General features: G+C 47.4%; 1 protein-coding gene across 4 annotated transcripts in view; it reads left to right on the top strand.

The window, feature by feature from the left end:
• Positions 1-26,166, top strand: part of LOC119178215 (RNA-binding motif, single-stranded-interacting protein 1) — a 300,933-nt gene that overhangs the window by 210,933 nt on the left and 63,834 nt on the right. For all 4 annotated transcript variants that reach the window (XM_037429409.2, XM_037429408.2, XM_037429407.2 and 1 more), the window contains exon 8: positions 1,609-1,707. In XM_037429409.2, the coding sequence (XP_037285306.1) occupies positions 1,609-1,707 (99 nt within the window). The remainder of the gene's footprint in view (positions 1-1,608; positions 1,708-26,166) is intronic.

Genomic DNA, 26,166 nt, shown 5'->3' with positions numbered 1-26,166 from the left:
AACAGGAGAACGAAAAATGCCGTCATGGCCACTCGATGAAAGCAATTTCAATGTGTCACTACTACCACTGTATTGGGGTACACAAGGAAAGAGTTATGGAAAGAATTTGCAAGTGAAGGGCCGCACGTTTCAGTTTTGTTGGTCATAAAAAAAAAAAAAAAACTATATTCCCCTTATCTCTGTGCACTGTTGCCCTAGCCCAAAGATTTTTTAGCTTCCTACAGTCTTCGACAATCTTGCCCTGGTCCCTTCAATTGAGTATTTTTATGATTACTGATCGGTATTTATTCTTGGAAAGTATACCGATTCTGTAAGTGCGTTCAAGTGGTACGTCATGTATACTTACTTTAGGCACTATTTGCTCAAGGGACTGCTGGTCTTCTCCTGCAGTATGTTTTATGCCAAAGACGATCTTTTCTGCTGCTTCTCTTTTCCAAATGATCTACTTTTATTATTAGGCAGTTCTTTGCAGCACATCAACTGTCCCTGTAATCAGCCACAGTTGCAGACAAGCCATCCATCTTTTGCTCGATTCAGAAAATCCATGCCCTGTTTTAGCTGACTTATATTGTCACGGGGTCGTGACGTGGCCGAAGACAGGAGACTTCGTGTTGGGATTTAACTGTTTATTTGGGCGAACCTGTGCCCGGTAAAAGGAAAGTCCAATTACAGCAGCAGTTTCGCACAGATAGCAGTCTCGGACTGATAGCGGCGAACGGAGCGTCGGCCTTCGATCAACAACTGACAGGCGGCGAAGCGCGTCGGCATTTATACTCTTGCCGCCGAATGTTCTAGCGTTATCGCTGGCGGTGGCGTAAGTTCCAGAACAATCTGTACCGTTCGCACAGTGGGCGTGATCTTATCGAAATGATCTACTACAGTCCGGAACCTTCTAGAAAACTGCAGGTGCGGTTTGCGCTGAGAATCGTGTGGTGTTTTGGGATGATAACAAAAACTTGGGAAATGGAACGTGGCAATATCGTCTAGTGTCGTCATGAGCATTTTTCTTGGTTGCTGGCTCTGGGTTCGATTCAGTGTCTCCATATGAAGATAGCAAATCAACAAAATGAAAATGCACAGTCAGGAACCGTACAAGTATTTGCCGTGGGTACAGGAAAAGCAAGAGACAAATATCGTTACTATGATACGTATATACTGAGTGATAGTCTCTCACCTGTACAAGGAATAAGAATGGATTCATAAAATGCATTGTCTCAGAACTTCCGCCGTGCCCACTAGTAGGTGGTCGTGATGCAGTTAAGCTTTTATGCTCCTATGGCGTTGTCGTTGATGATGCTGCTGGACATTGCATAGCCATCTGCGTGGGCCAGATCCGCATGCCCCGAACATTGTCGAAGCAGTTATTGGATCCTTGGCTGTGTCTTAGAGCGTGCGGATCTGTCAATAGATTCATATCAAATGTTACCATCGCCTGGCATTCTTCTTATGGCGCAGCACTTGGGTTTGTGAAACGCACTGCCTGTAGAAGGAATAAGAGTGGATTCGTAAGATTCACTGTCTCAGAGCTTCTGCCGTGCCCACTGTATAATACGGCAGTAGTGCTAGTGTGAATCGGTACAAAGCTGTTGTTTTGCATGTTTTGTCCAGATGCTTCAGTCGTCTTTGGAGCCCTTGGCGCACGCCTACAGTCCCATGCTGCCCCAACTGACGGCACAGATGAACCAGCTCTCGATTCCAGGGGCTTCGGTGAGTGCAATTAATTTCTTGTCCTGCTTCCTGTGCAGTAAAGCTTTGGCAGTTTGGTCTTCATGATGATTCAGCGAATTTCCAAGTTAGTCGATTGTTAGTTTCCGGGTTGTGCCAACGCACTGGATCATTGGTCTTCCAATGCTGAGGCAACACACCCTTTTGGCTTTGGCTTTTAAACTCCCCACCTAGGGTAAATGGCAATGGCTCTCATATCTTCCTTTTTCTCTCTTTTCTAACGTGGTTGCTTGGGCGAGTTGGTACGACATGATTCACATAAAAAACAGCGCCAATAACGAGAGACTAGAAAAAGAAGGAGACAGACAGCGGCACTGAACTTACAACAAGATTTATTTGCCAGAACCGCACAATATATACTTGGTCAGTATCTAACAAAAAAAGAAAATACAAAACAAACAAAACAGAATCCACCTAACAACCACATAGTCATCTTCACAACGCACCATGAGCAGCACGTGTGCTAACGTGCCGAAGGAAATCTATTTCTTTTAATGATAGTGCATGTGTCAGCAGGCCTTCGATTGCGCTATCATTAAAAGAAATAGATTTCCTTCGGCACGTTAGCACACGTGCTGCTCATGGTGCGTTGTGAAGATGACTATGTGGTTGTTAGGTGGATTCTGTTTTGTTTGTTTTGTATTTTCTTTTTTTGTTAGATACTGACCAAGTATATATTGTGCGGTTCTGGCAAATAAATCTTGTTGTAAGTTCAGTGCCGCTGTCTGTCTCCTTCTTTTTCTAGTCTCTCGTTATTGGCGCTGTTTTTTATGTGAATCTCTCTTTTCGTCTTTCCTGCCACGAGGGCTAACCCTATGTACAGCATGCAACATTATGTTGCATCGGTTTCGGGTAGGTACATACACCTGGCCTCACTTCTGAAAGTATCATCTGTCCCCTCAGCAGAAACAGCCCACGCTGTTTCGCCACCTAAGGGCATGCAGGCCTTTGCATCTGCAGGTCCTGCGCCCTCTGTTCAGGCAGAGGCTGCTGTATCTGTGCACGTAAGCTGCAAGCAGGCATCCAGTGAAGATCGTTACAGCAGAGGCAACCGATATACGGCATATCTTGGCATTCTTCAGGAACATCTTCGACTTTGGCGACAGTGCTTCAGGTCAGACGTCAGTTGTTACAAGATCAACTCTGGAGACGCCAGCCCTATCTGATGTCTTTATTGCGTGTCACATGCAGAGCGACAAGTCATCCGGCGTGTAGTTGATAAAATGCTCACCAAAAATGTCATTGAACTATCTTGCAGTCCATGGGTCTCACTAGTCGTCCTAGTAAAAAAAAAAGGATAGCAGCTGGCGGTTCTGCTTCGGCTACCATCAACAAGGTCACGCGCAAGGACGTCTACCCACTGCCATGGCTTGACGATGCCCCCGACTGCACGCACGGGTTTGCCTACTTCTCCACTATCAACCTACGTTCAGAATGTTGGCAGATTTCCGTCGGCGACTTGGACCGTGAAAAGACTGCATTTGTTACACTGGATGTACTTATCCAGTTTAAGGCCCTTTGGCTTATGCAATGCTCTCGCTACATTTGAGAGAATGATGGACTTCCTGCTACGGGGTTACAAATGGTCAACGTGCCTCTGTTATCTCGATGACGTCATTGTATTCTCGCCCTCATTTGAAAGTCGCCTTAGCAGTTTGTCAGCTGTTCTCAATGTTTTTATATACTGCCAGTTAAGTAAGTGCGTGCGGTCACAGCGGTGAGGAGCGGCCCCCTCCCGTATCCCGCGCAGTGGTGGTGCAGCTGTCGCTTTGGGATTGGCGAAGGAGCGTCGTCTGCTACCTATGCACACAAAACGACGGGAAACTCTTTTCCAAATACATGTATTTTAGCTAAAGCAGCTAGATTAGGGTTGATCGAATACTACCGTATAAACTGGACTATAGGTTGAGTGGGAGTATAGGTCAACCCCCCCAAGTTCAGGTTACTGAAAAAGAAAAAAAAAAGAAAAAGAAAAACAACCAAAAACTGCCGAACGACAATTATCTGCAAATTGGGCGCACCGCATCCCGATCGTCGGAGCTCCCCTCAACCACCATCGCAACTGTTCCTATTCGTCAGGCGAAGCACCACCGTCTTCTGAAGACGAGAGTTGGTCGCTGGTCGTCTCCCACAGTGTGTTGTCTTCCATGCCATACAGCGAGTTGCTGATGGAACATTTCTTAAAAGCATTTTCCACCATGGAATCGGGCAATGAATGCCAGGCAGAAAGCACCCAGCCACAAACAGTCGCAAGCGGAGGCCTCTGTAGGCGGCCCGTTGGTGTCTTTGGGTTGTCGCCAGACGTCCACTTTTGGTACTCCAGCCGCACTCGGTCCTTGATTGGCTTGTTTAGCACAACGTCGATCAGTCGGAGGGTGGACATTATAATACTTGGTATCACAGCAAGGTCCATTTTTCCATCGCTCAGTGCGCGCTTCACAGTGTCGGTTAGGGAAGGACATGGTTTGTGGAGATATTTTCTGTATTTGTCGACTAACCATGATGAAAATATACATGCTTATGTGGTTTCTCTTGCTGATTTCAAATATGCAAAAATTTTCATTGTAGGTCAATTAATTTAGAAGATACACAGTGCTGCTGCTGCGGCGGCTGCATTTCCGATGGAGGCGGAAATGTTGTAGGCCCGTGTGCTCAGATTTGGGTACACGTTAAAGAACCCCAGGTGGTCGAAATTTCCGGAGCCCTCCACTACGGCGTCTCTCATAATCAAATGGTGGTTTTGGGACGTTAAACCCCACATATCTATCTAAGATACACAGTGCTGCCACTCTATTGTTTTCGGAGACAATAGGAAAGAAAGGGCTTATTAAAAAGTAAATATTATTGCATAGCTAGACAGTGCAATTATCAATAAGTGCAATGCTACAATCAGATTTCAAATTAAAGAAAAACTAGTGATTCTGCAGATGATGAATGTTGAGGAGTCATGTCATGGCTATCACATACAAAGATATTTAATACCTTGTAAATTTATATGGGCAGCAAATGGAAATTCTGCTCTCAGCACTTTGTATTTACGTTAATGTAAAAATTATTGCTCTAGCTGTTCTGATTGCAAGATATCAACCCGACAAACTAGTAAAGTCACCAGAAAGCATATTTTCAGAAAACTGAGAAAAAGAAATAAAACTCATTCATTTACATACCTGCACTTAAAAATGCTCAGTATGCACCGGGCATGTAGTCCTTTTGACTATGAGTGCCTGTGTGGCGCTTTTTCAGGAACTGGTGCCTGTTCTCCGTTGCTTGTCGCTTCTTGACTGATGCTGCCGTGTGCCGTCGATCCTTTTCAGCCATGCGACTGTGGCTTTGCCAGTTGGGGTTTAGGCTCAGCTTTTTCATAATGTCTTCTGATGCCTTTTTATTGCCTGCATTGAACTTGAGCTCTGCTTCTGCCACAACGTCCTCCACCATGAATAGCGAAGCATGTCGCTCCTTTGGTGCCAGCGCCTATATCATTAATGCAGGCATTGGTTGTTATTTTGGGTTTTCCCTCGCTGGCGTCGTTGCAACAGCTTTCTGTCTGACAAGCGCTCATAAATGGGAAGTAAGGCTTGGCAGACATGTGGAGGCAGCTTTCGACGATGCTTGGAAATGGGCTCTCCGTTGGCCTTTGCCCCATTTTGTTTGCACCAGGAATTTGAACCAGGTGGGCACAGAGTTCGCCACATCATCATTGGACGTTATTTGATGATAAGTGGCCATCACTGCTGTGTGCATAGCATCAACATCAGCACTGTGTGTCTTCAGAGCCCACCCATAATAATTGGTGAGCTTGGAGATCAGGTCTCCTGTCAAGTGGCCCTTTCCCCCAAGACTCTAAGGGGCCAGGGCTTTTGTGTTTTGCAATCAAGTTGCCCAAAGCAGTGCCCATACGTTCTTGGAAATGATTAATGCAGTCCTCTTTTTCTACTGGGATATACCCATAAACCTTATCTTCTTGTCATCATCATCATCATCAGCCTGCTGCCAATATATACTTCTTAATCTCATCTGCCCACCTAACCTTCTGTCTCCCCCTAAGCTGCTTCCCTTCTCTGGGAATCCAGTTTGTTACCCTTAATGACCAGCGGTTATCCTGTCTACGCGCTACATGCCCGGCCCATGTCCATTTCTTCTTCTTTATTTCAACTATTATATCTTTAACCCCCGTTTGTCCCCTAATCCACTCTGCTCTCTTCTTGTCTCTTAAGGTTACACCTACCATTTTTCTTCCCATTGCTCGCTGCATCGTCCTCAATTTAAGCTGAACCCTCTTTGTAAGTCTCCAGGTTTTTGCTCCGTAGCTAAGTACCGGCAAGATACAGCTGTTATGTACCTTCCTCTTGAGAGATAGTGGCAATCTACCTGTCATAATTTGAGAGTGCTTGCCGAATGTGCTCCACCCCATTCTTATTCTTCTAGTTACTTCAATCTCGTGGTTCGGCTCTGCGGTTATTACCTGCCCTAAGTAGACGTAGTCCTTTACAACTTGAAGTGCACTATTACCTATCTCGAAGCGCTGCTGTTTTCCAAGGTTGTTGTACATTACTTTCGTTTTCTGCAGATTAATTTTAAGACCCAACTTTCTGCTCTCCTTGTCTAACTCTGTAATCATGAGTTGCAGTTCGTCCCCCGAGTCAGCAATGCAATGTCATCGGCGAAGCGCAGGTTACTAAGGTACTGTCCATTAACTCTTATTCCTAACTGTTCCCATTCTAGGCTTCTGAAAACCTCCTGTAAGCTTGCGGCAAATAGCATTGGGGAGATTGTGTCCCCCTGCCTTACACCTTTCTTGATTGGTATTCTGTTGCTCTCTTTATGAAGCACTATGGTAGCAGTTAATCCCCTGTAGATTTCTTCCAGAATGTTTATATATACTTCATCTACGCCCTGATTCCGCAGTGTCTACATGATGGCTGATATTTCTACTGAATAAAACGCCTTCTCGTAATCTATGAAGGCTATGTATAGCGGATGGTTATATTCTGAGCATTTCTCTATTACCTGATTGACAGTATGAATGTGGTCAATTGTTGTGTAGCCTGTTGGAAATCCTGCTTGTTCCTTTGGTTTATTGAATTCTAATCTTTTTTTTACTCTGTTGGCAATTACCTTTGTAAATAGCTTGTATACTACAGAGAGCAAGCTGATCGGCCTGTAATTCTTCAAGTCCATGTCATCTCCTTTCTTATGTATTAAGATGATGATAGCGTTCTTCCAAGACTCCGATACACTTCCCGTTGGGAGACACCTAGTAAACAGGGTGGCTAGTTTTTCTAACACAATCTGTCATCCATCTTTCAGCAGATCTGATGTTACCTGATCCTCACCAGCAGCTTTGCCTCTTTGCATGCTCTTCAAAGCTTTTTTGACTTCTTCTATCATTTAATGGTGGGGTGTCATCTGAGTTACTGCTAGTTCTTATAGTATTAGGGTCGTGGTTGTCTCGGCTACTGTACAGATCTCTGTAAAACTCCTCCGCTATTTTAACTATCCTATCCATATTGGTAGTTATTTTGCCTTGTTTGTCCCTTAGTGCATACATCCGATTTTTGCCTATCCCAAGTTTCCTCTTCACTGCTTTGACGCTTCCTCAGTTTTCAGAGCGTGTTCAATTCTCTCCATGTTATACCTTCTTACATCGCATACCTTACACCTATTAACCTAATTCAAAAGTTCTGCCAGTTCTATTTTGTCTGTTGTACTTCAGACTTTCATGATTTGACGCTTCTTAATTAGATTCTTCGTTTTCTGGGAAAGCTTGCCTGTGTCCTGTCTAACTACCCTGCCTCCAACTTCCACTGCACACTCCGTAATGATACTCGTTAGATTATCATTCATTGTATCTACGCTAAGGTTGGTTTCCTCACTAAAAGCCAAGTACTTGTTCTGAAGCGACACTCTGAATTCCTGTACTTTCCCTCTCAGTGCTAGCTCATTGACTGGCTTTTTGCATATCAGTTTCTGTTGTTCCTTCTTCAAGTCTAGGCGAATTCGAGACCGCACCATTCTATGGTCACTGCATCGTACCTTGCCAACAACTTCCACATCCTGCACGATTCCTGGGTGTGCACTCATTATAAAGTCTACTTTGTTTTTATTTTCGCCATTAGGGCTCCTACTACGATACCTACCACCCTTTCATTAATGCTATAGTATTCCTCTATGTTGCCAGCTATGTTTCTGTGAATTAGGAACCCCACTCCCAGTTCTCTTCTGTCTGCCAAGCCTCGATAGCAAAGGACGTGCTCATTCCGTAGCACCGTATAAGCCTCATCTGTCCTCCCAACCTCACTGAGCCCTATTATATCCCATTTAACACCCTCTAGCTCCTCAAATAGTACAGCTAGACTTCCCTCACTAGATAAGGTTCTAGCCTTAAACGTTGCCAAGTTCAGGTTCCAAAGGCGGCCTGTCCGCATCCAGAGATTCTTAGCACCCTCTGCTGCGTTGCAGATCTGACCGCCGCCGTGGTCAGTTGCTTTGCAGCTGCTGGGAACTGAGGGCCGTGAGTTATTTGACGTATGCATGTGGGAGGTAGTGGCCAAATACTGCACCAGGGTGGCCAATCCTTCTCTGGTGAGGGAGTGCATTTCCGGCAGTGGTTACCGGTGAGGCCGCACCCCAGGCCTCTTAATGCAGTTCCATCACCACGCGAATTTTTTTTTTATCTGATTGGGAACAGCGCGGCACCGGGATTTGAGCCACGGATCTTTTGCATGCGAGGCGGATGCTCTAACTACTATGCCATCGCGACCCTTCGTGCGGGAATACCGGGCTACAATTTTTATCAGACGCAATAGAAGCGTGAAATCATTAACGAGAACGCGAGATGGATAAATGTGCTCAGTGAATACGGGGTTGAGCAACCAGGGTTACTTAAGTTTGAACAGTATCAAGTGCCACGATATTGTCGTACGGTGTTGTGATCGCATTTTGAGCCGTGTCGTGAAGCACACCTCTGGACCGATCACATTCAAGCAACTGTGAAATTTGGTGATTTGGTGTTGTTTCTTGATGTCCATAAAATCACCCCCGACTTCCAGCGAAATGACACAGATTGCTACGAGCAATCACTCATATAGCAGCGCTCAGAGATAAAAAAATAAAAAAAGGACAGAAAAAAAAAAAACTGAAGCAGCTACACACCATGGGTGTGCGAACACTGAGGAAACAGAGGTGCTACGAGGTGGTACGGCTTCGCCTCCTTCCCACCCCCTTGCTCAATTGTATTATACACGACTGCTGTAGTACTACGCTTAACTGCGACCTATGTAGTATGCACCATAGAGTTTCCTAAAATTAACTAGAGGGGCTCTGGCGCTGCCATCGTTCAGCGAGCATGGGAATAATGGGCAATACACAGATTTGCCTAGTGTTTGTTCTTGCGGGTGGCGAATCGTATTTGCGGCTTCGTTTTTTTTGTTGGTTTCAGTTTCGTTTTGAAGGAAAAAACAAACCCTTTCGAACTTCGTGACTCGATTTGAAATCGTAAGCCTAAAAGAATAATGTGGCGAAGTGCAACCGCTGAACATTTGCTAATTTTTGTCTGTTCAATTTTCTTTGAGAAAACAGCTCGAAGCCACACGAACACACACACGGAGCCAGAAGCTGGCCAGAAATGCGAAGATTAGACAAATGTGTATACCACCCATCATTCCCATGCTCGCTGAAGCGCCGTGCGTTGTAGCTCCCATAGACACTAGCGCCAGAGTTCCCTCTAGTGTATATTAGAAAACTCTATGGTATGCACCGGTATTGGCGAGCGTGACTACACCATCGAGCAGGTCTTCCATTGCGATGCGCACGACCTTGTCGAAGGCCCTGGCGTCCGCCGACGTCTGGAAGGTGAGCCTGAACTTGGGCTCTCCGGCGCACCAGTGGTGGAAGGTGGGCATCACCTTGTTGTACATGAAGTCCCGCTCGATGGCGCACGAGAGGAGCACACGGGCCTCGCGCTCGCCGGTGATCTGGTAGCAGCAGGCGCCCGGCACGGGCGCCTACTGCTACCAGATGCTGCTACCGAAACGCATCTAACACCAGCATGCTGCAAAGACGCAGCAGTGCAGCTGGCCGTCGGTTCCAGGCTGCTTGTATCCATTCTAGCATCATGGCCTCGTCCATGTATCCCTTTTTGTTGACGCGAACGACAACACCGGGTGGGAACACTTCTTTTGGCATTGTCTTACGTTTGAAAATAATCAATGGCGGAAGCTCTCTACCATCTGCCGTCCATGCCAGCGTGATGGTGAAGCGCGAGTGCTTGTTGCCAGTGGACAATAGCTTCATATTCTTGGTGCCATGCTGCATGATCATGGTCGATGAAGGCATGTCAAACCACACAAGGGTCTCATGGGCATTGTCTATCTGGCCCATCATGTAGTTGTTCTGCTCCCGAAACCGGTTCACGATGCCCTGAAAGTTTATAAGCTTGTCCTCGAACTCGTCTGCAAACTTCTGACAGATGGATGTGCACCACCGGAACGAAATTCCTTTGCTTCTCATAAATCGACGCACCCAAGAGTTTGGTGCACGAAACTCTTCTCTCGTGAGCCCAGCTTCTCGAGCGAGTTTCACAGCTTTCTTACGAATGGTATCCACGGTCACTGGCAGCGAGCACGCACGAACTTCCTACACAAAGTTTCAGTTGCGGATGAACTGCACTTCGTCCACGAAATGGCATTTTCTGAGGATTGCACATCTGCAGCTTTCCTTCCTGCGCCCTCCAATAGCACACACTTTTTTCTGATACACCAAAGCAACGCTGAGCTGCCATATTTTCATTCGCTTCTGCGAACTCAACAACCTCTAGTTTAAACACAGCTGAGTACTGCCTTCTCGTACCGCTACTCATATTCAGTGAACGAAAAAAAGACTACTAAAAATGAAACATAATGTCAAGCGGAGTGAAAACTTGGAACAGATCGGAGGCAAATCCCGAACACAGAAAACAGACAAGAGAGAGAAAAAAAAACAACCTTCTATTGAATTTGAATGCGGATATGGCCGCGTCCGGCTTCTCATGCACATGCAAACCCGTGTTGCCAGGCAGCCGTGCACTGTCGGCCAGACACCACTATATGAGACGAGGGGTGACTTTAGCTCGTTGTTTTATTGAAAGTATCTCTACTTATATGCCGGTTTATACGGTACTTAGTGATAAATATATATGGGCCAGACCTGTACCTAAGCAATGTCTGATTATTGCTTTGCCTGCATTGACTCAGGGGTGTGGCCAGCAGGTGGCACACCGGGCCTGTGCAATTCTCCCCCTCCCCTACGAAAAAAATCTTTCCGCTATTGTTTACTGAGCAAAAAGTGACACTCGACCACACTTGCCTGTCCAGCATCCTGTTCAGATTAAGGCGGTGCCCCTACCCCTCGAAAAAAAAAAAAAAAAAAAAAACTCTGCCTGGCGCCTTTGTAATAAATAGGTTTCATCTGCGCCTTCAAGTTGTGAATGATTTTAAGGGAATGAGCATGTTGTAATTACAGATCGTATAAATTGCATGTACGAATATACTTAGAAACTGTAATTTTTTTTTTTTTCTCGAACAGCTAAGGAAAAGTAGATGGGCCACACGGGCAGTCTTGCACGAATCAGCCCCACAATCCTGCTGTGATTTATATCCGTGAGCTGTGCCAACAAGCCTCACAGCTAGCACAGCTCACATAAATGGTATAATTTTTATGTGAAGATGCATTTCATACACAAACTCCTTGAATTGTAGCGGAAATCCGAGGAGTTAGGAGAAGGGCTTCCAAAGTGATGAAAGAATAACTTAATAAAAAGTAGAACGCAGTGCAATAGATGAAATACAGCCAGTATTTAAATAACTTTTATTTGGAAAAGCTTTTTCACAATTTGTATTTCACACGTGACACAAGTATCAAGCATGTCTGAGTGAATTAGCACTGGGATAGTATACATGCGAACCTGTAGCGCGCCGGGCAGTCGAAGTAGCTATGCCTTCGTGGAAAACACTTGCAAACGCGGCACTTCTTCAAACTCCAAATAATCCTGCAGTTCTCAAGGCCTGGACTGCTGCTATTCCACGAAGAGCTTTCCAGGTGATAGTCAAGACCTAAATTTCGAATCAGAAGATCTTATTCCTTGCTGCGAACTCATAGTAGGCGGAAACGTCGAAATGCCACGCGGTAGGTTGGCACTTAAGGGGAGACGCGGGTCGAAAAGTCCTGGTTTTCTTGAAAATTTTCACTTTTTTTCCCAGTTGTATTGGCATCTTTGGATTATAATTTTTTACTTCTGAAAAATCGAGCTGGAATTCGCAAGAGATATGATCTAAAATTGCTTCCAAGTAGGGAGCAGTGACGTCAGAAATGCGCTAGTGTTGCCAAAAATGGCATAGTTCACGTTGTACTGTCGCGAAAAGGACACATTGGCCGCCATTTGCAATCGTGCACGCATGCTGTGGAGGCCTTTCCCTTCACAATCCACTAGTGGCCAGTCTCGTATCTTCACGAAGAATGAACCAAAAACAAGAAAAACAACGCATATGTGACGCGTTTTGAATATCGCAGCAAGCAGCGCGAGGCCGCCATTGACCGGCGGTGCGCTCTGCCTCCCCCTTCCTCTCCTATCCTTCCTGCAAAAGAGCGATGCCTCGGACGTCGCAATCGATTTGTTCGGTGTTTCTCTGGTGTTTTGCATCATGGCAAGCCCCGAGAAGCGCATTCTAGATGGCAAGGTTCCTTTTGGCGTTGCATGTGTGGTTGCCAGACTGGGAGGGTCAGTAATGCCAGACTGCTGCTAAATTTGACTGCAAAATTTTTTCCTGTAGTTGTGGCTTCTCCGTGAGAATTTGGTGCATTTCGCGAACGCACCAAATTCGCGAACGCACCGCGGTGGATTTCGCGAACGAGCGACGCTGGCCGTTTTAATTAACGGAATGAACCGCGCCTAGCAGAAGTCGAGCTTCCGTAAATAAAACGAATTCTGTAACGCGTGGTTTATTCCGTTAATTAAAATGAATTTGACTTCTGCTAGGTGCGGTTCGTTCTATTAATTAAAACAAATTCTGTAATGTGCGGTTCATTCCGTTAAATAAATTGGCCTCCTAATTGTACGGCAGCGCCATGCTCGACTTCTGCTAGGCTCGATTCACTCCGTTAATTAAAACAAAGTCTGTAATGTGCTGTTTATTCGGTTAATTAAAATAGAAATAAAACGGCGTCTTAATTGCACGGCAGCACCACGCTCGACTTCTGCTAGGCTCGGTTCATTCTGTTAATTCAAACGGCCAGCATCGCTCATGCACTCGCGAAGTGCACCGCGGATGGCACTAAACTTTCGCGGAGAAGCCACAACTACAGGAGAAATTTTTTCCGCCAAATTTAGCAGCAGTCTGGCAACAACCACCCCAAAGTCTGGCAACTGACTTATGCAATGCAAAAGGAACCTTGCCTTCTAGATAATCGAAAGTTCAGAACTCGCCAGAAGTACCGAGGGAAACGGCGTCGGACGCTTCCCAAAGCGACAGCGAACGCTGATGTCACCGCCTACCAACGCCCCGACTTCGAATAGGCCTAACTGACGCCAAACTTCGCGACGACAGTGGTTGTGAAATAGCCGCTGCCGTGCAATTCGTCAGTGCATCCCAAATGAAGAGCGAATTCTTTGAGAGTGAACGTAGACAAGTACGTGCTGCTACTGCCAACACGCTGCTTTGCGAAATCGTTGCGCTGACTGCCCTTGTGGCAGGTGCGCAATTCCCATCATCATCATCATCATCATCAGCCTGACTACGTCTACTGCAGGACAAAGGCCTCTCCCATGTTCTGCCTGTTAACCCGGTCCTGTGCTTCCTGCTGCCAATTTATACCCGCAAACTTCTTAATCTCATCTGCCCACCTAACCTCCTAATCTCATCTGCCCACCTAACCTTCTGTCTCCCCCTAACCCGCTTCCCTTTTCTGGGAATCCAGTTAGTTACCCTTAATGACCAGCGGTTATCCTGTCTACGCGCTACATGCCCGGCCCATGTCTATTTCCTCTTCTTTATTTCAACTATGATATCCTTAACCCCCGTTTGTCCCCTAATCCACTCTGCTCTCTTCTTGTCTCTTAAGGTTACACCTACCATTTTTCTTTCCATTGCTCGCTGCGTCGTCCTCAATTTAAGCTGAACCCTCTTTGTAAGTCTCCAGGTTTCTGCTCCGTAGCCAAGTACCGGCAAGATACAGCTGTTATGTACCTTCCTCTTGAGAGATAGTGGCAATCTACCTGTCATAATTTGAGAGTGCTTGCCGAATGTGCTCCACCCCATTCTTATTCTTCTAGTTACTTCAATCTCGTGGTTAGGCTCTGCGGTTATTACCTGCCTTAAGTAGACATAGTCTTTTACAACTTCAAGTGCACTATTACCTATCTCGAAGCGCTGCTCCTTTTCGAGGTTGTTGTACATTACTTTCGTTTTCTGCAGATTAATTTTAAGACCCACCTTTCTGCTCTCCTTGTCTAACTTCGTAATCATGAGTTGCAATTCGTCCCCTGAGTTACTCAGCAATGCAATGTCATCGGCGAAGTGCAGGTTACTAAGGTATTCTCCATTAACTCTTATGCCTAACTGTTCCCATTCTAGGCTTCTGAAAACCTCCTGTAAGCACGCGGTAAATAGCATTGGGGAGATTGTGTCCCCGTGCCTTACACCCTTCTTGATTAGTATTCTGTTGCTTTCTTTGTGAAGCACTATGGTAGCAGTTGATCCCCTGTAGATTTCTTCCAGAATGCTTATATATGCTTCATCTACGCCCTGATTACGCAGTGTCTGCATGACGGCTGATATTTCTACTGAATAAAACGCCTTCTCGTAATCTATGAAGGCTATGTATAGTGGTTGGTTATACTCTGAGCATTTCTCTATTACCTGATTGATAGTATGAATGTGGTCAATTGTTGAGTAGCCTGTCCCCAGCAGCTGCGAAGCAACTGATCATGGCGGCAGTCAGATCTGCAACGCAGCAGAGGGTGCTAAGAATCTCTGGACTACAGGCCGCCATTGGAACCTGAACTTGGCAACGTTTAACGCTAGAACCTTATCTAGTGAGGGAAGTCTAGCTGTACTATTCGAGGAGCTAGACGGTGTTAAATGGGATATAATAGGGCTCAGTGAGGTTAGGAGGACAAATGAGGCCTATACTGTGCTACAGAATGTGCACGTCCTTTGCTATCGGGGCTTGGCAGACAAAAGAGAACTGGGAGTGGGGTTCCTAATTCACAGAAACATACCTGGCAACATAGAGGAATACTATAGCAATAATGAAAGGGTGGTAGGTATTGTAATTAAACTGAATAAAATAAAGATACAAGATGAAGGTAGTACAGGCTTACGCGCCTACATCCAGCCATGATGACGCTTCAGTTGAAAGCTTCTATGAAGACGTGGAATCGGCAATGAGTAAGGTAAAAACACAGTATACTATTGCCACGTTCCATTTCCCAAGTTTTTGTTATCGTACCAAAACACCACACGATTCTCTGCGCAAACCGCGCCTGCAGTTTTCGAAAAGGTTCCGGACTGTAGTAGATCATTTCGATAAGATCACGCCCACCGTGCGAACGGTACAGATTGTTCTGGAACCTACGCCACTGCCAGCCATAATGCTAGAACATTCGACGGCAAGAGTATAAATGCCGACACGCTTCGCCACTTGTCAGTTGTTGATCGTAGGCCGACGCTCCGTTCGCCGCTATCAGTCCGAGACTGCTATCTGTGCGAGACTGCTGCTGTAATTGGACTTTCCGTTTACCGGGCACAGGTTCGCCCAAATAAACAGTTAAATCCCAACATGAACTCTCCTGTCTTCGGCCACGTCACGACCCCGTGACATCTGGTGGAGGTGCTGCTTCGTTCATGTACCGGACGCCCCCGTCAAGCCGTGAACCCAGCCCACGTCGCGGGGAAGACACTGACACCAACCAGGAGCAGCGAACAAGCCACCGACAGCAAGGGCTACCACCGGAGTACGGGCTTCTACAAGACAAGGCGCGGAAGACCAAGGCCATGACCGCGACTGCAGCGACAATGACAACCGCAGCGTCCCAGCCCACGATGGTCATGCATCAACCCAGGGAACCACCAATTTTCCATGGGTCATCGTTTCAAGACCCGGAGTCCTGGCTAGAAACATACGACCGTGTGGCCGCCCTCAACCACTGGGACCATGACAAAAGCTGCGTCATGTGTTCTTCTATTTGGAAGACACCGCAAGGACCTGGCTCGAAAATCAGGAGTCCACGCTCCGAATGTGGGATGTTTTTTGCGACGCATTCCTGCAAACGTTCGCGAGCATCGCTCGCAAAGAGAGGGCCGCTGCTTTATTAGAGACCCGGGTTCAGCTCTTAAATGAAAATGTCGCCATTTTCACAGAAGAAATGACCCGACTATTCCGTCACGCTGACCCAGACATGCCTGAGGAGAAAAAAGTTCGTTTCCTCATGCGAGGGGTCAAACAGGAGCTCTTCGCGGGACTGATAAGAAACCCACCAAAAACCGTCCAAGAATTTGTAGCCGAAGCGACCACTATCGAAAAGACCCTGGACATTTGCACCAGACAGTATAATCGTCGCCTGACTGCAGACTGCGCTGCTGCTCAAGCCAGTAACTCCGGAGACCTGCGTGAAACGATCCGAGCGATCGTGCGGGAAGAGCTGCGCAAGCTGTTGCCTGGCGCAGCCTCAAGTGGATTCAATCGCCGACATTGTGCGAGAAGAAGTTCGGCAATCGCTTCAAATTCCCCACGCACCGCTGCCAGAGCCGGAAGCTATGAGCTACGCCGCTGCACTGCGCCACAAAAAAACACTCCGACGCCGACTGTCTCTCTCGTGCGCCTGTCGACCAACCGCTACCCGACGACCCGGATGACGACTACTTCTTGGGAACGATAACTACCGACGACTTCGCTGAACGAGAGCGGGCCGACCCGGAACTTACGGGCCTAATAGAATACCTCAAAGGCAGGGCCGGCCAAGTCTCGAAGGTATTCAAGCGCGCACTTGCGTCGTTCTTTCTACAAAACAGTCTTCTACAAAAGAAAAACTTTTCACCGCTTCGAGCCAAGTACCTCTTTGTGGTGCCTTCAGCTCTGCGACCAGAATTCCTGCAGGCCCTGCCCGACGATCCGACGGCAGGGCACCTCGGTGTTTCTCGCGCGCTCGCGAGGATACAAGAAAGGTACTACTGGCCACGTCTTATTACCGACGTCACTCGTTATGTGAGGACATGCCGGGACTGTCAGCGACGCAAGACACCGCCGACAAGGCCAGCGGGACTTCTGCAGCCAATTGATCCACCTTGCCGACCTTTCCAGCTGATAGGTATGGACCTACTGGGGCCGTTCCCGACGTCAGCTTTCGGAAACAAGTGGATCGTGGTAGCTACCGACTACCTTACCCGCTACGCCGAGACAAAAGCCCTGCCAAAAGGCAGTGCATCTGAGGTAGCTTAGTTCTTCGTCGAAAATACCGTCCTACGTCACAGCGCCCCGGAGGTCCTTATCACCGACAGAGGAACCGCATTCACTGCCGACTTGACTCAAGCGATCTTGGCATACAGCCAAACAAACCACCGCCGGACGACAGCGTACCACCCACAGACCAACGGCCTCACCGAGCGGCTTAACAAGACGATCGCCGACATGCTGTCAATGTACGTCTATGTCGAACACAAAACGTGGGACGCCATTCTTCCGTATGTGACCTTCGCATACAACACGGCATGCAGGAGACGACGCAGATATCTCCATAGAAATTGGTCTACGGAAGGAGCCCGGCAATGACGCTCGATGCCTTGTTACCCAACGTCACCGACGAAGAAAACCTCGATGTGAGCGAGAACCTTCAACGCGCCGAAGAAGCCCGACAACTTGCGCGTCTCCATATCAAGAATCAACAGACGACCGACAGCCACCGTTACAACCTTCGACGACGCTTCGTGGAATACCAGCTTGGTGAACGTGTTTGGGTGTGGACGCCGATACGCCGACGTGGACTAAGTGAAAAGCTTCTGCGACGGTATTTCGGACCGTACAGGGTGGTTCGACGTCTCGGCCCACTTGATTACGAGGTTGTCCCCGACGGCATCAGGAACTCTCAACGACGCCGATTGCGATCTGAAGTCGTCCATGTCGCGCGCCTCAAGCCGTTTCATGCGCGTTAACAAACTGAACCAGTTTTTTTTTTGTATTATTGTTGTATCATAATTTATTCATTGTACTTTCTTGCATTATTATTGTACCTTCAACTTTAGTTAAAGCATCGGGACGATGCCTTTTTTTGAGAGGGGGGCAATGCCACGTTCCATTTCCCAAGTTTTTGTTATCATCCCAAAACACCACATGATTCTCAGCGCAAACTGCGCCTGCAGTTTTCGAGAAGGTTCCGGACTGTAGTAGATCATTTCGATAAGATCACGCCCACTGTGCGAACGGTACAGATTGTTCTGGAACAAACGCCACTGCCAGCGATAATGCTAGAACATTCGACGGCAAGAGTGTAAATGCCGACACGCTTCGCCACTTGTCAGTTGTTGATCGTAGGCCGACGCTCCGTTCGCCGCTATCAGTCCGAGACTGCTATCTGTGCGAGACTGCTGCTGTAATTGGACTTTCCGTTTACCGGGCACAGGTTCGCCCAAATAAACAGTTAAATCCCAACACGAAGTCTCCTGTCTTCGGCCACGTCACGACCCCGTGACACTATAGTGATGGGCGACTTTGATGCAAAGGTAGGGAAGAAGCAGGCTGGAGACCAGGCAGTAGGAGATTATGGCATCGGCACTAGAAACGACAGAGGAGAGCTATCAGTAGAATTTGCAGAACGCAATAATTTGCGGATTTTGAATACCTTCTACCGAAAACGAGAAAACCGCAAGTGGACATGGAGGAGTCCTAACGGCGAAAATAAGGACGAAATAGACTTTATAATGACTGCACACCCAGGAATCGTGCAGGATGGAGTGGTTGGCAAGGTACGATGCAGTGACCATAGAATGGTACGGTCTCGAATTCGCCTAGACTTGAAGAAGAAACGACGTAAACGGATACGCAAGAAGCCAATCAATGAGCTAGCACTGAGAGGGAAAGTACAGGAATTCAGTGTCGCTGCAGAACAGGTACTCGGCTCTTAGGAAACCAACCTTAGCATAGATACAATGAATAATAATCTGACGAGTATCATTACGGAGTGTGCAGTAGAAGTTGGAGGCAGGGTAGTTAGACAGGACACTGGCAAGCTTTCCCAGGAAACGAAGAACCTAATTAAGAAGCGTCAAACCATGAAAGTCTCAAGTACAACAGACAAAATAGAACTGGCAGAGCTTTCGAAGTTGATTAATAGGCGTAAGGTATCCGACGTAAGAAGGTATAACATGGAGAGAATTGAACACGCTCTGAAAAACGGAGGAAGCGTCAAAGCAGTGAAGAGGAAACTTGGGATAGGCAAAAGTCGGATGTATGCACTAAGGGACAAAGAAGGCAAAATAACTACCAATATGGATAGGATAGTTAAAATAGCGGCGGAGTTTTACAGAGATCTGTACAGTAGCCGAGACAACCACGACCTTAATACTATAAGAACTAGCAGTAACCCAGATGACACTCCACCAGTAATGATAGAAGAAGTCAGAAAAGCTTTGGAGAGCATGCAAAGAGGCAAAGCTGCTGGTGAGGATCAGGTAACATCAGATCAGCTGAAAGATGGAGGACAGATTGTGTTAGAAAAACTAGCCACCCTGTTTACGAGGTGTCTCCTGACGGGAAGAGTACCAGAGTCTTGGAAGAACGCTAACATCATCTTAATGCATAAGAAAGGAGATGACAAGGACTTGAAGAATTACAGGCCGATCAGCTTGCTCTCTGTAGTATACAAGCTATTTACAAAGGTAATTGCTAACAGAGTAAAGAAAACATTAGAATTCAATCAACCAAAGGAGCAAGCAGGATTTCGAACAGGCTACTCAACAATTCCCAACATGTTAGGGACTATTTGCGACAACTGAAATCTAACCTTCACTTCAAGCCCCCACGGTTGTAATCTGAGCAAGCGAACTCAAAAAAAAAATTCTACCGTGCCGGAGAGCAAAATACCAACGCTTAATCGAGCCCCAAAATCTGTTCCCTCGCAAACAAGCGGGGAGTCACTGCCACTTGTGGGAATCGAGAGCGCCCTCCTACCTGGCGCCTCGTTCCACAGCTGCAGCGCGCGTGCCGACAGCGTAGCCCGAACGCGCACAAGCGCCGGCATGTGCCAAGATGGCTGCCAGGGCGCCTCTTGTTCTGGGCCAGTCACCCGTTGGCTCCTTCCCGCGCTCTTCGTGCTTAACGTTTGTTGCTCACCCCGACAGAAGCTCAAGTTTGGTCCACTGCTCCGCAAAGCCTTGAGCATAGTGGAGAGACAGGCTCACGTCATAGTCGGGGCTTCAACGCACCGCACGCGGCTTGGGTATACACTGTCGAGAATATAAAGGGACGCAACTTATGGGCAGACTCTCAACACGAGGGCTTATGATAATAACGAATCCTGAGGAGCCCACAAGAATAGGCAACAGCTTTAGTAATGACACAGCACCGGACGTAACTTTTACGAAGAACGTAGCAGACTTGCGATGGGTAAACACGCAGCAGAATTTTGGTAGCGATCATTACATTGTAGTTACAACGGTGCATGCAGGCCCTCAAAAAAGCAAGGCAGAAAACTGGGACTTGTAGAATGGGACTATTTCTGCAAGATTCGAGAGGAGGATTCGGATGATACCATAGTAGATATTGTCACGTTACTCACGACAAACTTGATACAAGGGGCTTGTTTAGTCGACCAGCCAAGCAGCGGCTCAGAGAGATCGTCTTTGTCCTCTTTCACTCTTCGATCTCACCCAAGCAAACCATGTGGCAATAGTCCCCCCCTTTGAAAGCATCGACTCGATGCTCGTAAACAAAAAAAAAAAAATGAAGGTGTACACACGCAGATATAGAGAACCTAGAAAGGGAGAGTGCCAGTACTCGCAGCACAAATGAGGAAGTTTCGTCAATACTTGCGCCAAGCGCAAAAAAAAAAGGCATAAAAACACAGGAGAACACAAACAGCAGCAGCAATGCAAAGTCACGGCATGTCGTAGCACATGAAACCACAAGGGCTACTGTGTGAAGTAGGGCTCCAGCCCAACGACATGCACGGTTTTGGGCCGAAGCTGTCGACGAGAAGACGCTGCGCCGTCCAGAAATACCTCGTAGGTAACATCTGTGACTCGTCTTTGTCCTCTTTCACTCTTCGATCTCACCCAAGCAAACCATGTGGCAATATAGAAAAATTGGTAGAGAAGCTCCAACAGGGTGTCAAGAAAGCCACTAAAATTGTTCCCGAATGAGCGAGATTGGTGGTGATGAACAGCAAACTGTTGCATCTGTGGGAGACAAGAACTTGCGTCCAAAAGCGCTGGAAACAACAAATATACAATCGTAATTTAAGAAAGAAAGTAGCTGCATTAGAAAAGAAGATAGAGCTTCATGTGAATCGGCTGACCCAACAACAGTGGGAAGCCACGTGTAACTTGATGGATTGATGTAAATGAAGATGTCAGACTTGGAACATCCTCCGAAGTTTCCTAGATCCGCAAAGTACAAAGACTGCACAGAGGCATAAGCTGCAACACCTAATACATAACTATGTAGGAACAGAGGAGGAGCTCTTCCACGTGGTATGAAAAAAGTACTTTGCAGACGCAACAAAAGAGCCAATTTCGGGTTACAAGGGGCAGGACAACCTTATACTCGATGCTGATGTAACGGAGGCCGATGTTAGATTCGAGCTCGCTCGACTAAACCCAAGGTCTGCTCCAGGATCTGCTAAAATAACTAATAAGACGCTCAGAAACTTGGACGAAGAATCCATTAAGGCGCTGACTGAGTACATGAATAAGTGTTGGGAGAGTGGGACCATTCCACGTCAGTGGAAGACTGCTCAGGTCATTTTGATTCCGAAGCCGAGGAAGAAAGCACAGTTGGATAACCTTAGACCAATTCACTGACTTAATGTATAGGCAAACTCATGGAGCATGTCATCCTTACGCGTCTCACTATCTACATGAAGGATAACCGACTCTCCCCACATATCATGATCGGTTTCAGACCTGAGCAATCAACGCAGGACATCATGTTACGGATACTTGATGTGGGGATCAGATCTTTAGACTCTAAGGCTATCCTTTGCTTTGATCTCACTAAGGCCTTCGATACCATCACACACAGAGCCCTATTAGAGAATCTTCAGGGACTGGGGATAGGACAGTGCACCTACGCATATGTGAGAGACTTTTTATCCGACTGCACTGCAAGAATTGTGGTCGGAGAGGCAAGGTCTGAAGAGATTGAATTGGGCAGTAAGGGAATGCCACAGGGTTCAGTGCTGTCTCCCCTGTTATTTAATGTGGCGATGATTGGCCTACCCGCAAAACTTGACCAGATTGAGGGCCTCAAACATAGCATGTATGCAGACATCACCCTCTGGGTGATGGGTGGGAGTGACGACGACATTGAAAACATATTACTGGAGGCTGTTGACACTGTAGAGAGATGTAGAAGGTAAGGGGCTAAAATGTTCTCCCAAAAAGTTGGAATTGCTAATTTATAGGCCCACATGTAGAGGACGCAAAAGCATACAGGAAAGGCCAGACATCACGATTTTTGCAGGGGAAAGTAGAATACCCACGGTAGCGAACCTACGAGTTCTCGGTCTCCGTATATCTGAGAATGGGCACAATGGAGAAACTATTAGGCTATTAGAGAACAGTTTCCACCAAACAAACAGGCTGATTAAACGGATAGCTAACGAAAACTATGGTATGAAGGAACACAACTTAGTTCGCTTAGTCCAGGCTTTTGTAGTCAGCCGCATCGTGTACGTCGCCCCATATCTTCGTCGCCCCATAACTACATGCAGCCGAACAGAGCAATATAGATTGCATCATTAGGAAAGCATATAAACAAGCAATAGGTCTACCGTTAAATACGTCGAATGACAAGTTCTTGGCTCCAGGCCTACATAACACACTCCCGGAGCTAATAGAGGTTCACACGATAGCCCAGTATGATCGGTTAACCCAGAGCCCTACGGGCAGGCATATTTTGTACACAATTGGCCTCACGTACAACGTGCAACATGGGGTAAAAAAGGGCATTCCGCGAGAGGCAAGGGGGCATATCGTGGTGCCTCCATTACCTAGAATTATGCATCCTGAGCATTACCACGCTAGAAGGATAGAAAGGGTGAAAAGCCTACATAAAAAGTTCGGCAATGCTTGGGACGTGGTCTATGTAGATGCAGCAGAATACGAGAATGGCCGAAGCATGGTAATCGTAGCTACAAATATTCAAAGGGATCCCAACGTTAGTGGCAGTGTACGTACAGATAGGGCAGAAGTGGCGGAGGAGGTTGCTATAGGACTAGCACTAGCCTCCACAAAATCCGAAGTCGTAATCAGCGATTCCAAAACCGCTGTTAAAAATTATGCCAAGGGAAGGATCTCACCGGAAGCGCTAAGAATTCTGGCTAACTTTTGCGACAAGTGGGTAGTTCATGTTATATGGACACCTGCTCACTCCTCCCTCCGCGAAAACGAAATCGTGCACAACCTGGCTCGAGAACTGGCCGGCCGAATAGGCGCAGCGCGAAGTCCGGGAGCGGATAGGGACCGCATGATTAGTTATGAAGAGATCACAAAACACTACAGGCTAGGAAAGGTCCGATTCTCCCCCAGCACAAACCTCACTCAACAAGCAGCAGGCGGCGGCATGGCGCCTCTTACAAACCAACACGTTCCTGAACCCGGTAACTTTTCACTACGTCTACCCAGAGATATACTCAGATTTGTGTAAGTTCTGTAATCAAAGGGAAGATCTCAATCATATAGTGTGGGCTTGCCCCTCAGTGACAGGGCAATATAAAAAATACAGCAATGGAGAGCAGTGGGAGACCGCACTGATAAGCGCAGACCCAGAAGTGCAACTCGACATCCTTCGGCAAGCCGAGGATGCTGCCAGAGCTCAAGGACTCATGGCTGCCACCTAGGGGAAGGAGACAATTCTTCGACATCTTGCCATTTTGTTTTTTTGATAGTTATTTTCTCCTCCTCTACGCTGCCGCGAGAAGCCACCAGCGGCGGTGGCTCAATCTCAACGCTTCGCCAGCACCGCTCCTCGGAGCGGATATGAGTTGGTGCTGCCTCCGGAGCGAGCTTTGCCAACTGACAGTATCCAAAAACGTTGAATGTTCTGGAAGTTTTGGGAATGGCAGGCCTACAGCTCAACTCCTCGAAACACAGTTTTAGCCACCAAACAATCACTGTGCTAGGCCAACTTGTCAGTGCTCAAGGCGTGCAACCCCATCTAGACAAAATTCGCGTCAAAGATTTTCCCACACCACAATTCACGAAAGATGTACAGAACTTTCTCGGCCTCTTCTCAGCCTCTGTTTCTATTTCCAGCGTTTCATCTACAATTTCGCCGACATTTCCCATCTCTTGACACTGCTACTGAAGAAGGATGGGCCGTTTACTTGGGGTCCCCAGCAAGCTGATTCGTTTTGCCGACTTACTGCGTGGCTCGCTGGCGTCGTTCTTGCCTAGTGGCAACAAGGTCAAAATCGTGTAATCGCTTACGCAAGTCGCCTCCTCTCCTCATCTGAGTGCAAGATTTCCCATACTGAGTGTGAGTGCCTCGCTCTTGTATCGGCTGTTGGAAAATTTGGACCATACTGGAAAATTTGGACCATACTGGAAGACGACGAAAAGATTCTGGCGTAGAACACTGCTGTGACTATCTGTAATTTTTCAAATTTTTGCTGCGACTCTGCGGAAGACACAGCTCCAGTGACTGCGGCGATAGACGTGGATTCGCCTGGGCTCCCACCGCAACCATCGACGTCGTTCGCAGCTACCACAAGAAAGCGTACGGGCCACCCGAGTGATGCCGACAGCGAAGACACGCTGATTTACTTTACGGCCAGCGACGAAAGCTCCGATGAAGGCGACTTCGTGCCTGTGACAAGGCGGCAGCGAAAAAGAAGACTAGTGATGCCGTCTCCAACAACAAGTAAGAATGTGACGACGACGCGAGAGCCCACGATATACACAATTCTGTTCGTGCCGGTCGATGCGGCTCATAGTCTCAACCGGCTCAATCGTCAAGTCACGTCTAGGTTTCTTGAGGAACTCGCCCAGGGAGAGATCGCGGACGTGCGGATCAATGGCCATAATAATATCCTCGCCGTAGACGTCACTCAACGAAGCATATTGGAAGTGCTCAGCAATGTCAAGATGTTGGATAACATCAATGTTCGCTCATATATACCTGATGGCCGCGACTCTACGGCAGGCGTCATTTACGACGTCGACATTTCCATCAGCGAAAGTGACTTTGCTGCCCTCATCAAACCGGTGTCTGCAGAACTTACTATACTGTAAGCTCGTCGCCCTTGCAAATCACGCTGCGTGAAGCTCGTGTTCAAGGATGACAGCCTTCCATCGCTAGTCAAGGTCGGCCATTTTCGACACACAGTGCGACCCTTTGTACTGAAGCCCCTTCAATGCCGGAAATGTTATAGATTGGGACATGTCAGTGCTGTTTGTACAAACCTGGCTGTGTGCTCGCTATGCTCAGAATCACATAGCGCAGACGCTTGCCAGGCAGAACTTCGAAAATGTCGAAACTGTCATGGCCCTCACAAAGCATCGTCAAAAGATTGCCCCATCATGAAAAAAGAAATGCAAGTGTTGCGGCAAATGGTCCGGGATGGCTCAACTCACAGGGAGGCCGCTGCCCAAGTACGAAGCCGGCGGTCATGTCGCCGGAGGCCCCTGAGGAGACCCAGTGCTGAAGCAAGAATTGAACCTCACCAAATGACCGCTGGCATACCACCTCAAGCGTCTAGACACGCCAACAACAAATCCTCCAAGCAAGACAAGAGCATTACCGGCCCGCCTGAAGCATGGCCAGCGCTGCCAACGATAAGCCCTCCGTTTGAGCCACCGCATCGCTCGTCTACAATCACTTCGGAACGAGAATGCGCTGATAGTCGCGACAAAGAAATCGTAGCCATGGTAAAGACCCTTATGAATACCATTCGTATGCTCCTTACTAGCATTGACAGTCCGGCTGCAAAGAGTGCACTTCAGTTAGTGGATGCGCTGAAGCCGGTGCTATCAAGTCTGGAAAAGCACCATGGCTCCGCCTCTGCAAGCCTTTCGTAAAGAGGTCAAAGGAGCTTCGATATTTCAGTGGAATGCCCGAGGCCTCAAGCCCCGCATTTCTGATATCCAACAATTTGTGTTTAAAAACCAGTTTCAAATTATTGTTATCTGTGAGCCAAAGCTACACAATGCAATACGATTATCCAAGTATGAAGCCTTCAAGTCCGCTACCTGCACC

Source organism: Rhipicephalus microplus, chromosome 1 (genome assembly GCF_043290135.1).
Source record: "Rhipicephalus microplus isolate Deutch F79 chromosome 1, USDA_Rmic, whole genome shotgun sequence".
Taxonomy (NCBI): domain Eukaryota; kingdom Metazoa; phylum Arthropoda; class Arachnida; order Ixodida; family Ixodidae; genus Rhipicephalus; species Rhipicephalus microplus.
This window is presented reverse-complemented; position numbering and strand designations above follow the sequence as displayed.